Source organism: Coregonus clupeaformis, chromosome 22, assembly GCF_020615455.1.
Source record: "Coregonus clupeaformis isolate EN_2021a chromosome 22, ASM2061545v1, whole genome shotgun sequence".
In the NCBI taxonomy this organism is placed as follows: Eukaryota; Metazoa; Chordata; class Actinopteri; order Salmoniformes; family Salmonidae; genus Coregonus; species Coregonus clupeaformis.
The window spans coordinates 987,845-1,001,361 of NC_059213.1; the positions used below are offsets into that span (position 1 = coordinate 987,845).

At 47.8% G+C, this 13,517-nt stretch overlaps 1 protein-coding gene across 5 annotated transcripts in view; it reads left to right on the plus strand.

Annotated features, from left to right (window-relative positions):
* Window positions 1–13,517, plus strand: part of znf827 (zinc finger protein 827) — an 84,419-nt gene that overhangs the window by 23,030 nt on the left and 47,872 nt on the right. For 4 of the 5 annotated variants that reach the window (XR_006657224.1, XM_041843282.2, XM_045206357.1 and 1 more), the window contains exons 2-4: window positions 4,059–5,423; window positions 11,538–11,713; window positions 12,207–12,714. Coding sequence is in view for 4 of the 5 variants with exons in the window: in XM_041843282.2 (XP_041699216.2) it covers window positions 4,059–5,423; window positions 11,538–11,713; window positions 12,207–12,714 (2,049 nt within the window). In the remaining variant the exon portion in view is untranslated. The remainder of the gene's footprint in view (window positions 1–4,058; window positions 5,424–11,537; window positions 11,714–12,206; window positions 12,715–13,517) is intronic. The other variant, XM_045206356.1, reaches the window with a different exon arrangement.

Here is a 13,517-nt window from a genome sequence, read left to right on the forward strand (position 1 = left end):
AGACTGTGCCCCCCAATACCACTGTACTGTAGAGACTGTGTCCCCCCAATACCACTGTACTGTAGAGACTGTGCCCCCCAATACCACTGTACTGTAGAGACTATCCCCCCCAATACCACTGTACTGTAGAGACTGTGCCCCCCATACCACTGTACTGTAGAGACTGTGTCCCCCCAATACCACTGTACTGTAGAGACTGTGTCCCCCCCCAATACCACTGTACTGTAGAGACTGTGCCCCCCCAATACCACTGTACTGTAGAGACTGTGCCCCCCAATACCACTGTACTGTAGAGACTGTGTCCCCCCCCAATACCACTGTACTGTAGAGACTGTGCCCCCCAATACCACTGTACTGTAGAGACTATCCCCCAATACCACTGTACTGTAGAGACTGTGCCCCCCCAATACCACTGTACTGTAGAGACTACCCCCCCAATACCACTGTACTGTAGAGACTGTGCCCCCCAATACCACTGTACTGTAGAGACTATCCCCCCAATACCACTGTACTGTAGAGACTGTGTCCCCCAATACCACTGTACTGTAGAGACTGTGTCCCCCCAATACCACTGTACTGTAGAGACTGTGCCCCCCCAATACCACTGTACTGTAGAGACTGTCCCCCCCCAATACCACTGTGCTGTAGAGACTATCCCCCCCAATACCACTGTACTGTAGAGACTGTGTCCCCCCAATACCACTGTACTGTAGAGACTGTCCCCCCAATACCACTGTGCTGTAGAGACTGTCCCCCCCAATACCACTGTACTGTAGAGACTGTGTCCCCCCCCAATACCACTGTACTGTAGAGACTGTGTCCCCCCCAATACCACTGTACTGTAGAGACTGTGTCCCCCCCAATACCACTGTACTGTAGAGACTGTGTCCCCCCCAATACCACTGTACTGTAGAGACTGTCCCCCCCAATACCACTGTGCTGTAGAGACTATCCCCCCCAATACCACTGTACTGTAGAGACTGTGCCCCCCCCAATACCACTGTACTGTAGAGACTGTGTCCCCCCCAATACCACTGTACTGTAGAGACTGTCCCCCCCACTGTACTGTAGATACTGTCCCCCCCACTGTACTGTAGAGACTGCGTCCCCCCCCTCCCCCAATACCACTGTATTGTAGAGACTGTGTGTCCCCCAATACCACTGTACTGTAGACTGTCCCCCCCACTGTACTGTAGAGACTGCCCCCCCCCCTCCCCCAATACCACTGTATTGTAGAGACTGTGTGTCCCCCAATACCACTGTACTGTAGACTGTCCCCCCCACACTGTACTCTAGAGACTGTGTCCCCCCCCAATACCACTGTACTGTAGAGACTGGAAGGGGTGGTAGGAGGGGCTTTGGGTTGTTTTTAATCATATCCTCGGCTGTACAGTAATGTGTAGTCTTGGGCTAGTACAGTGTGTGTGTTGGTGTGCTTTTCTCACTGTACAGTGTGTGTACAGTCTAGTAAGTATGTGCGCGCTCACTGAGCCCATGACAAAGCCCCCCCCTCCCCTCGGAGCCTGGGCCAGAGCCGTGACCTTGGGAAATGTCAGCCCGCCCACGGGGTGGCCCTGCCTGTGTCACACAAAGCCGTGGTGGCGGGGTGCGGCAGAGGGAGCGCTGTAGCGTTAAGGCTAGCCTAGCGTCACTCGGCCTAGAGGTGTAGTGTCAACACTAAACCCACGAAGGAGAGCGAGAAAGATGGGGAGAGTTAGGGAAAAGAGAGGGGGAGGGCAGCAAAGGGCAAGAGATGAAGGGAGAGAGGGAGAAGGAGAGAAAGGGGAGGGTTCAAATTCATCCCCCTCTCTTTACCCCTCCACTGTGTACTCCTGAGACCTCGGGTCAGCAATCTAGCCATTTCCCGCTAACGACGTTACAGCCATTAGGGCCTGGCTGCGTTCTTTCTGGAGCATGTCACATGGACACGGGTCATGCCTCGCATACTTCTCCCCTCTGGCCCGGCTCAGGTGACTAAAAGCTTTCAGGGGGAGTGAACGGCAGCCTTGGAAAAACAGTAGGTCTTAGACCCGCTGACATTCTCTCTCACGCGCACGCTCTCGCTCTCTCTTTCTCTCCCTCTCTTTCTCTCTCTCTCCCTTTCTCCGCTTAATGGCGTCTTAGGAAATGTAAGGAGGTGAAGGAAGTCACACACAAAGGGTGCGCGCACACACACACAGGAACTGTGGAAAAAAAGAGCGGTCAGGTCTGTGGTGTCCTGTCCTCCTATAAGTGTACAACATCTTATTTTTCCTGCCCTAACCTCTGCCACAGAGTGTGTGTGTGTGTGTCCTGACTCCTGTGTGTGAGAGATGGAGTGTGTGCTAGTGTCCCAGTGTGGTGGGTAGACCTGTAGCTGTGCATGTACACTCGGTTAGAGCGGTCGGGCCACGGTTGCGGTCACCTCTCTGGCCCATAGTCGGTGACGACCAGACCAGATGTGAGCTGACTCTAATGATCCCTGCGGGTCACCGGGCGGGGTTGCCGAGGCAACCGCTTTCCCCTCTGCCTGTAAACAGAGAAGCAACCCACCAGTGTTCTTATATAGGGTCGTCAGGGTGAAGACTAGCCTTGATGTGTGTGAGCGAGAGAGAAGAGAGCTCAAATGATGTTGTGTGTGGAGAGGAGAGATTGTGTATCAGTGTACGAGTGTCATGGCTTCTTCTGACCTTTTTTTGTTGTTGTTCCCGCTCTCTGTTTTCTTCGGTTTATGCTCCATGGGTTAATTTTTTTAGTTGAAGCCTCTGTACTGTAGTGGTGGGTGGTGGGTGGGGGGGTCAGTAAAGTTTTGACATTTTCTTCGCCCAGGCTTGTTGCTTTTTGACATATTTGTATGGAAAGGGGTTAATATGTATCAGGAATACTCACTTTCTTTTGTTCGCCCTTGTCTGGCAAGCTGTAATGTTTTGCTTATGAATATTGATACACCAAGTGTATATTAATGACCCTGGGTGACCTTAACCCTATCCTTATTGGCTCCCTGGTGGGATCTGCATCGTCATGAATATTCAACAGGCTCTGTAACCTCCATTACCCTAATCTTTGCTGTCTAGCCTCCCAGAAGGTCCTGTCGTCATGGTAACCCCGTTACTAGACTCCTTAGGAGAAAAAAATTGACCCTGGGAAAAAAAAATATGTTGAAAATAAAGGATTGAAAAATCATCTAAGTTATTTTATCCACCGTTGCTGGCGATTCTCAGTGCTGAGAGAAAGGCTTGGGGAAAGCTGGTGGATTTTGTTGCATTAAAGCTCCTTGGATTTTCAGTGTTATTATGATTTTCTTCAGTCATTGCCAAGGCAGTGAGTTACCCCTTGCTGAGGGCGCCGACGTCTATTTGGTATCTTTAATAGGCTGTTCCCTTTGTACTTAGCTGGTAAATGGAATTGAGAGTGCTCACTTGCGATAAGGAGGTGTCAGAATGAGTATATAGTGTAGTAGTCTGGCTCACTTTGTAATCCAGGGGACAGGTGACTGCTGATTGTTGACTTACATCGTCAAACCTCAAGTCAAGGCTGTTCAATTCAATGCCTCCTAGATTGTCATTTAATGATGCACTCTCAAACCTTTGTATAATTTTTGCCAGTAGTTTTGAAATTGGTTCCACCAAAGGTGGTCCCCATTTTTTGTGTACTGCGTCATCAAATTGTGTACTACGTCGTCCATTTCGTATGATATGTTACGTCCTGCAATTTTATTGTAATTTGTTTTGTGCAATTTGTACTATATGTTACAAATGTATTGTGCTTAAGATCCTGGAGTTCATCTTTAATGACAAAATCTGGTCCTTTCCTGGGTAATGTTTATTAGGGAACACTGTAGCAAAACGTTGTAGAACAGAAAAAACTAAAACAAGTGTTTTCATATTGGATAAGTTCAGGTAGCACCTCCCCGTTTCTCTCCGTTTATGACCCAATGAACATGACCCTGGTTTGTCCTCAGCTCTGGTCATGATGATCCCTTTCTCCCTGTTTCCATCTCAGTAAAACATCTCTCTTTTCCTCTCACCAAACTATTCCCTAAACGTCTCTTCTTCTTCTTCTCTTCTTCTCTCCTGTAGATGTGGACAGCGTCGAGGAGGGTGGGCCCGACGGGGGCTGCTGTCCCGTGGAGGAGGACGGCGGTGGTGGCTGGTACGGGAACGCCTCCGACACGCGCTCCGAGTCGTCGTACGGCGGCGACATCCATGACGACCATGAGCTGTTCCTCCGCGGGGGCTCCTCCCCCACCCCCTCCCCAGACCGACCTCCGGAACACCCCGACACGTCGACCGAGAGTTCCCTGGGGGGCTGCCCTACGCCTGTTCACAGCCACCACCACCACCACCACCACCACCGGGCCTCCCTGGAGCTCCTGAGCCTGGGGGTGGACGGAGGGGTGTTCTCTGCCCAGGATACCCTTTCCTCCGTGGTGTCCTCTCTCTATGGAGAGGCTGCCTCCGAGGCCCTGGGGAAACCCCTGAGCAGTAACCTGCGGCGTCTCCTAGAGGCTGGGTCATTGAAGCTGGATGGGGAACTTCTGGGGAGAGTGAGAGGTGGGGGAGGGGGAGGAGAGTCACCCCCTATAGGCTTAGCCCCAGCCCTGACCCTCTCCCCCTCCTCCCATCATGCTCAGCAGCTAAGTGCCCTCGCCCGAAAACTGGCGGCCAATAACAACAACAACAACAGTGGAGGCTCCGCCTCGGTCTCGCCTGCCTCTATTGCCATGTCGACCACCGCCATCAAGCAGGAGCCCTGCGACCCCTTCGCCTCGGTGGTCGCCCCGAGCAATGGCGCCGGCTTCGTGTGGGTGGGAGTGGCCGGCGACGGGAAGTGGCCCCCGACGGGTTGTTCCGCCTCTGGCGGCGGGTCCAGCCTATCACCGGACTCCGCCATCCAGAAGCTGAAAGCGGCAGCCAACGCGGTTTTACAGGACAAGAACGCCACCGTAGCGGCCTCATCTACCTCCTCTTCCTCATCCTCTTGCTCCACAGTACCCACCCTGGGAGGAGGAGGGAGCCGGGGAGGAACGGACGACTCGGTACGCTTCGATGCCTTCACCTCCCCCTTCAGCCCTCAGTCGGCCAGCTCCACGCTAGCCGCCCTGTCCAAGAAGGTGAGCGAGCGCTCTCATACCTCCTCCACCTCCTCATCATCAGACCACCAACACCAACCCTCCCCCGGCTCCTCCTTCCTCTCCCTGGTCTCCATGACTTCCTCAGCTGCGCTCCTCAAGGAGGTGGCGGCCCGGGCGGCAGGGAACCTCCTTGCTGATAAGATGGAATCCCCGCTGGGGGCCCCAGCAGGAGGAGGGGCCCACCAGGAGGACATCAAGCCCCTGCTGGACAGGAACCAGAATGCAGGGACCCCCACAGGGCCCCAGAGCACCATGGACCTGCTGCTGCCCTCCACCCCCAAGGGAAGGGCCAAACCCAGCAGCCAAGCAGGTAGGCTAACCCACCCTGACCCTCCACATTTTCTTCCTGAGGTGGCATTTGTTGTCTATAAGCCTTATGGTGAGTTTTTGGATATACAGTAGCTAGCTACATTCAGATTTTTTGCAGTTTGGGAAATGTAATAGTGCGTTTATCAAGATATTATGTCAGCTACATTTTGTTGTCTTTGTGACAAGGTCAGAAACATTGGAACATTGTGACATACAAAGTGCCCCTATCCATCAATCCCAGAAGGTCTGTTTCTCTAGCAAGGTTTTATACAACAACGAACCGTTGTGGAAGACCTTCCCACCCCCAGGTTGAACAGAATAACAACAGTAGATTTTTTTTCATTTCAATCAGTTATTTCACCTTGCATTTTTAAAGGTTGTTTGTCAGTACTAGTTTATTTCACCTTGCACATCCTGAACTGTCCTCTATAAAGAGATGTGATAGTTCATTGCCTCAGATATCAAATCCTCTTCAGCTTTTCAACTTGATTTGAAACCATCTTTTACAGATATTCTCCAAGCTTCTGCTTATTATATGGAATTAAAGCTAGTCGCTAAGCGAATGTCCTAATATGTTTAATCCCTTTATATTACACTATACAGTGGGGGAAAAAAGTATTTAGTCAGCCACCAATTGTGCAAGTTCTCCCACTTAAAAAGATGAGAGAGGCCTGTAATTTTCATCATAGGTACACGTCAACTATGACAGACAAAATGAGGAGAAAAAATCCAGAAAATCACATTGTAGGATTTTTAATGAATTTATTTGCAAATGATGGTGGAAAATAAGTATTTGGTCAATAACAAAAGTTTCTCAATACTTTGTTATAAACCCTTTGTTGGCAATGACACAGGTCAAACGTTTTCTGTAAGTCTTCACAAGGTTTTCACACACTGTTGCTGGTATTTTGGCCCATTCCTCCATGCAGATCTCCTCTAGAGCAGTGATGTTTTGGGGCTGTCGCTGGGCAACACGGACTTTCAACTCCCTCCAAAGATTTTCTATGGGGTTGAGATCTGGAGACTGGCTAGGCCACTCCAGGACCTTGAAATGCTTCTTACGAAGCCACTCCTTCGTTGCCCGGGCGGTGTGTTTGGGATCATTGTCATGCTGAAAGACCCAGCCACGTTTCATCTTCAATGCCCTTGCTGATGGAAGGAGGTTTTCACTCAAAATCTCACGATACATGGCCCCATTCATTCTTTCCTTTACACGGATCAGTCGTCCTGGTGCCTTTGCAGAAAACAGCCCCAAAGCATGATGTTTCCACCCCCATGCTTCACAGTAGGTATGGTGTTCTTTGGATGCAACTCAGCATTCTTTGTCCTCCAAACACGACGAGTTGAGTTTTTAGCAAAAAGTTATATTTTGGTTTCATCTGACCATATGACATTCTCCCAATCCTCTTCTGGATCATCCAAATGCACTCTAGCAAACTTCAGACGGGCCTGGACATGTACTGGCTTAAGCAGCGGGACACGTCTGGCACTGCAGGATTTGAGTCCCTGGCGGCGTAGTGTGTTACTAATGGTAGGCTTTGTTACTTTGGTCCCAGCTCTCTGCAGGTCATTCACTAGGTCCCCCCGTGTGGTTCTGGGATTTTTGCTCACCGTTCTTGGGATCATTTTGACCCCACGGGGTGAGATCTTGCGTGGAGCCCCAGATCGAGGGAGATTATCAGTGGTCTTGTATGTCTTCCATTTCCTAATAATTGCTCCCACAGTTGATTTCTTCAAACCAAGCTGCTTACCTATTGCATATTCAGTCTTCCCAGCCTGGTGCAGGTCTACAATTTTGTTTCTTGTGTCCTTTGACAGCTCTTTGGTCTTGGCCATAGTGGAGTTTGGAGTGTGACTGTTTGAGGTTGTGGACAGGTGTCTTTTATACTGATAACAAGTTCAAACAGGTGCCATTAATACAGGTAACGAGTGGAGGACAGAGGAGCCTCTTAAAGAAGAAGTTACAGGTCTGTGAGAGCCAGAAATCTTGCTTGTTTGTAGGTGACCAAATACTTATTTTCCACCATAATTTGCAAATAAATTCATTAAAAATCCTACAATGTGAATTTCTGGGAAAAAAAATCTCAATTTGTCTGTCATAGTTGACGTGGACCTATGATGAATATTACAGGCCTCTCATCTTTTTAAGTGGGAGAACTTGCACAATTGGTGGTTGACTAAATATTTTTTTCCCCCACTGTATAAGGACATACACATTTTATTTATTGTATTACGGATGCCCCACTTCACATAAACAAATTATAAATAAATTGAGCGTTTTTTAAAATGTATTTTATTAATAAGAAATGATTATTTTAAACTATTCTTTTTGACAAATTGAATGATTTGCGTCACAATTGTAGTGGTAGGGATTCGGTTCAATCGCGGTGAATCGAATCATGCGAATCAAAATAATAATTTGTGAACCGTGAACAGTAAAATAAAAAATGTAGTAGTCTTCCTTTTGGATTATGTCGCTGAAAAACGTGTTTTGTAGATACTTTAAGTTGATTTGGACAGCTAGTCAGTAGTCAGAATGCAGTGAACTCTTCTAAGGTAAGATAAATGACTAAACTAGAATAGGTACATTTCCTGAAGAAAATGTGTGTGCTTGCTTCAGCTGTCAAAAAATATTGAAGAATTCAAGCTAAATAGAAGCTGAAGCAGTTCAATATAGTAAGAATAGGTCTGATTACTTTAGTTGAATGCTATATATTTCAGCTAGCACATCAATTATGAACAATTTGTAGGGTCCCCTGACTGGGACTCAAACACTGGTCCCTGTGACTGTCATAATAAAATGGCTAAAATCTCTTGGTGACGTCTCTAGGTTTGTATTTATTTTATTAATGTATTTTTTACATTTTTGCTCGCTCACCCCACTTTTTAGAGAGCGAGAATCCCCTCCCCGTCTTGCCTGAGTCTGGGAAAAGGTTTGTGGGCCTGGCAGGGGGTCCAACCTAGACCGTTTGCCCTCGGATCTGCAGTCTGCCAAAGAGGGCCGGCAGTGTGTGCTCTCAGCACAGTAGGAACCGGGTGTCCATATCCATCTCTGTTCTGCAGACGCTTCTGGCTCCAACAACCTCCCTTTACCAGTCAACTCTGTACAGACTGGTGGAGGTTGGAGCCAGAGGAGTCTGCAGTCAGGGCCTTCTCCTCAGATCAGCATTCAGCAGATTCCCAGCCAAACACAATCCCATCAGAGTTTACACTGGGCAAGTGCAGAACAGACTATGGGAGGTGCACAGTACTACATAGAGCCATGGCTACATGGAACTCTATTCCACATCAGGTAACTGATGCAAGCAGTAGAATCAGATTTAAAAAACAGATATAAAGAAACCTTGTGGAACAGCAGGGACTGTGAAGAGACCCACACACACACAGACACACGCATACACATACTAACTCACTCACTCTGCACACACATACACATGGATTTTGTGTTGTAGATATGTGGTAGTAGAGTAGTGGCCTGAGGGCACACTTAATGTGTTGTGAAAAGTGTTATGAAATGTAATATTTGTAATTGTATATAACCGCCTTAATGTTGCTGGACCCCAGGAAGAGTAGCTAATGGGGATCCTTAATAAATACAAAATACAATACCCACACGCACGTACACACACACAACCCTCTCTCTCCTCTCTCGCTCTCTCTCTCTCTCTCAAAATGAGCAGCCTTTAGGGAGAACAGTGGAGTGTGTTCCAGGTGAGATGGATGGGCACTTTTGAAGGATTGTGTCGTAACCCTTTAGCCGACTCTAAAATGGCTGGATCAAATTGACTTGAGACAGATGAGAGGGAGAGAGGCAGTCGATGTAATATTCTGTGATCTGCATGTTAAAAAGGGTTGTCGGCGGTAACCTGCAGCCGTCAAGGTCGCAGTGGAATGCTGTACAAATGCAGGTACTTGTCTGGTGGCCAGACTGAAAAAAACATGCCCTTGGTTATTGATTGTCCGTTTTTTTTTTTATTGCAGTTGGCTGGTCTGGTATGAAATTGTTACACATTTAGCCTATATTTAGTTTTACTAAATATTTCTTGATAATTGATCTTGATTACACTGGAGAGGAAAATAATACGCTGACGTACTGACCACTTAAAATAATACGCTATCTGACATACTCACCACTTAAAATAATACGCTATCTGACGTACTCACCACTTAAAATAATACGCTATCTGACGTACTGTCCACTTAAAATAATACGCTATCTGACGTACTCACCACGTAAAATAATACGCTATCTGACGTACTCACCACTTAAAATAATACGCTATCTGACGTACTGTCCACTTAAAATAATACGCTATATGACGTACTCACCACGTAAAATAATACGCTATCTGACGTACTCACCACTTAAAATAATACGCTATCTGACGTACTCACCACTTAAAATAATACGCTATCTGACGTACTCACCACTTAAAATAATACGCTATCTGACGTACTCACTACTTAAAATAATACGCTATCTGACGTACTGTCCACTTAAAATAATACGCTATCTGACGTACTCACCACGTAAAATAATACGCTATCTGACGTACTCACCACTTAAAATTATACGCTTTCTGACGTACTCACCACTTAAAATAATACGCTATCTGACGTACTGACCACTTAAACGCTGCTCCATCTTTTTTCCTTCTCCTCCAATGAGCAAGGAGTCCATGGTTATCTCCTCCCCTCTCCTCCTCCTCTCCCTCCATCTACCTCTCCTCCTCCCCCACCACTTCTCTTCTCTCCCTCGCTCCAGTCTGTTGGGCCGCAGATGGCAGTTTATTGTTGCAAATAGGCAGTCTCGAGGTTTTACACCCGGGGTCAATGAATGGCTGAGCGCTGTAATTTCACCAAACACTGATTACCAGATGTTTTTCAAGGAACAGGAGCAGAATACTTATGAAGCCATCGATGACAGGCCCGTGGTGAATTTGTAATGCAATCATGGCGCATCCTAATAAGCCCAATTAAACGCCGTAATAGAGGCCGGATATGAAGCCAACAACAATAATCGAGATAATAAAACAGTAAGTTTTACTTATTTTGTTCCCAGACAGGCAGCAAACGATGGCAGGCTTTGTCGAACGTTGAACGTGTTCAGCTTGAGGTGTCTGGAGGTCGTGTCTAACCTAGTAGAGGTGTGGTAATCGTAACAAAGTCAGTTGCACCTTAGAGAGGCTCCATAGTATGGGCGGCAGGTAGCTTAGTGGTTAAGAGCGTTGTGCCAGTAACCGAAAGGTCGCTGGTTCTAATCACCGAGCCGACTAGGTGAAAAATCTGTCGATGTGCCCTTGAGCAAGGCACTTAACCCTAATTGCTCATGTAAGTCGCTCTGGATAAGAGCGTCTGCTAAATGACTAAAATGTAAAAATGTAAAATGTAGTATGTAACTCTTCTCTGGAAAGGAAGGAATGGACGAGTGATGGGGGGAAAAAATCAATACAGTTACATATTTCAAAATTATGCCAAAACTAAGGTATTTTTCATCCTATAGCTTGTTCTCCATGTTCTTTTTAAATGGGGAGCCAAGATGTTTTCAGCACTTTTATTGTCCTGACTGATCAAAACTCGTTTTCTCATGACTCTCTCTTGTCTCTCTGCAGCAGTGAGTAATATGTTTGGAACATCGCAATAATATCACATTATGAAATCGCAATACACATAGAATCGTGAGAATCGCAATACATATCGTATCGGCACCTATCGTATCGTGAAGTCCCAGGCAATTCCCAGCCCTAGAAATGGACTTGTTCCAATACTTCAGAAATGCATCCTTCACCTTCCTAGCTTCCTTCTTTTTCTTCCTTGAAGTAATCACAGATCTGACATGGGCTGGATTGGTGAAAGCTACAAAGTGGAAACCTTACTTACACCTTACCAATCACTTATAGATCGGATAGGTGTACTGACATCATGCAAACGAGGAAGGAATGATGCGTTGCTTAAGTATTCATTCAGGGCACTGTATGAACTAAATTACATGTGTTTTTACTGAGCTGCCCTTCTTGGCCAGGTATCCCTTGGTAAATAATTATTCTGACCTCACTGGAACTTCCTGGTTAAATAAATAAATGTCTCATCCCCTCTTTTTCCTCTACTCTCCCAGGTTCCCCGGGGGAGGACGGAGGGAAACCATTCCAGTGTCCGGTGTGTGGCCTGGTCATCAAGAGGAAGAGCTACTGGAAGAGACACATGGTGATCCACACCGGCCTGAAGAGTCACCAGTGTCCCCTGTGCCCCTTCCGCTGCGCCCGCAAAGACAATCTCAAGTCCCACATGAAGGTGAGATGGTGGGAGCCTGTGATGACTCCTTTGACCTGTAACCTCGTAGTGTTATCCATCCCCTGAGGTCATAATAGGAGTGGAAGTGCTGCTAATGCTACTAATTGCTGAAAGGGAGGGAGGTGCTCTAGTCAGTCACCTCTAGTGTAGTGGGTAACATGCCTGAAATGATACTGTAGTTAGTAGACTAAAACCAGAAGGGGTTTTAACAAGACCGAGAAGCTCCAGGTGTTGAGGGAATCCTTATTGTTTTACGCTCTTATTTAATCTCTTTTACTCATTTTATTTCAATTATTTATTTGCATAGGGACAGATACAATTAGCCTAACATTGACACACGTTGAATGTACAACAGTCAGATGCATTGCTCCATTGTACCTTACGCAAATGTTCAGTGCTTGTCCCCAAGTGAGCATCATTGCTTTGACTGTTGTTGCAGTGACAATGCGCAGGTAGCCCCCCCCCCCCCACTCATCCTATCCCTGTATCCCAGGTCCACCAGCATCAGGACCGGGGCGAGACGTTCCAGTGCGAACTTTGCCCTTTCACCTCCTCGCGACACTTCAGCCTCAAGCTCCACATGCGCTGCCACCAGCACTTCCCCCGCTCCGGGTCTGCCTCCGACGGGGTCAAGGTCAAGGAAGAGGCCACCACGGACACGGAGGGCGAGGGGTCACTCATGGGTGACTACAACCCCGGGGAGTCCCCTCTCCAGTCGGACGCAGGGAACCAGAGCTCCCCTGGAGTCTCCAGCCACCACGTCTTTATAAAAGAAGAGCCCCAGGAGAGGGAGCTGTCGGTGCTTTCGCCCTTCACTCTCTGCAGGGACAGGGAGAGGGAGCGTCCTGGTAGTAGTGGCAACTCCCTGGACCTCTCAATGGGGGGAGTCGGCTTGGGGGTGGGGGTTCGGTCCAGTCCTGGTGGAGGTCCAACGGCGGCGTCCCTCTTCAGCCCGGACATCACCACCAAGACAGCCACCGACCTGCTCATGAAGCTCTCAGGTAACCATGACAACAACACCCATCTAATGGACACCCAATCCAACACCTATTCATCACTGACGAGATTTCACAAAAGGTTTATATAAACGTTAGACTGGTGGTCAACTTTTGATGGCCATTTCAGGACTTTTGAGCATCTTAGCATATTTCTTAGGGTTTCATCATGAATGTTAATGAACTTCAACTCATCCATCCAATAACCCCAACACTCCCTTTGCCTCTCCAATAACCTCATCAACAACAAACATGCTATCGTTAGCTATAATAACACTAGGTATCATATCAGGTTTGTTGAGATGCATTCCACCGTGTTGTGACTGTCAAAGGATCAGTTACTTTGAGACAATGGCTGAAGATTGATGGGGAAAAGTGTGCCCAGGGTTGGGTGGCAAGGTCGGGGTTGAGGCTGCCACTCTAACTCCTAATGCCATTTAATTAAATTGAGATCTCCTGAATGAGGGGATGCGAAGGGAGGAGAGGGAGGAGGGGGGGGGGGAACCCTCGGAACATTAGATTAATTAAAAATGTATGCATAATTCATAATTTGAAATGATTAGCACCCTTAACTTCTGCTCTGTGACCCTGGCTAGGATGCGGCGTGCGATGTGCGTCGTGGAGAGACTGGGCAGGTTTAGTTAACCCCTCCCCCTCCAGTTCGGCTCCGTGCCGGTGCCCCCCGGGTGCCAGTCGCACTTCACTCCCAGACTTCGCAATCAAGCCAGGAAAGTCCCAGAGGAGAGAGAGCCAAGATGGCTTCTTCTCTCACAATGTCAGCCCAGTGTAGTGGCGGACGGTTGGCGGAC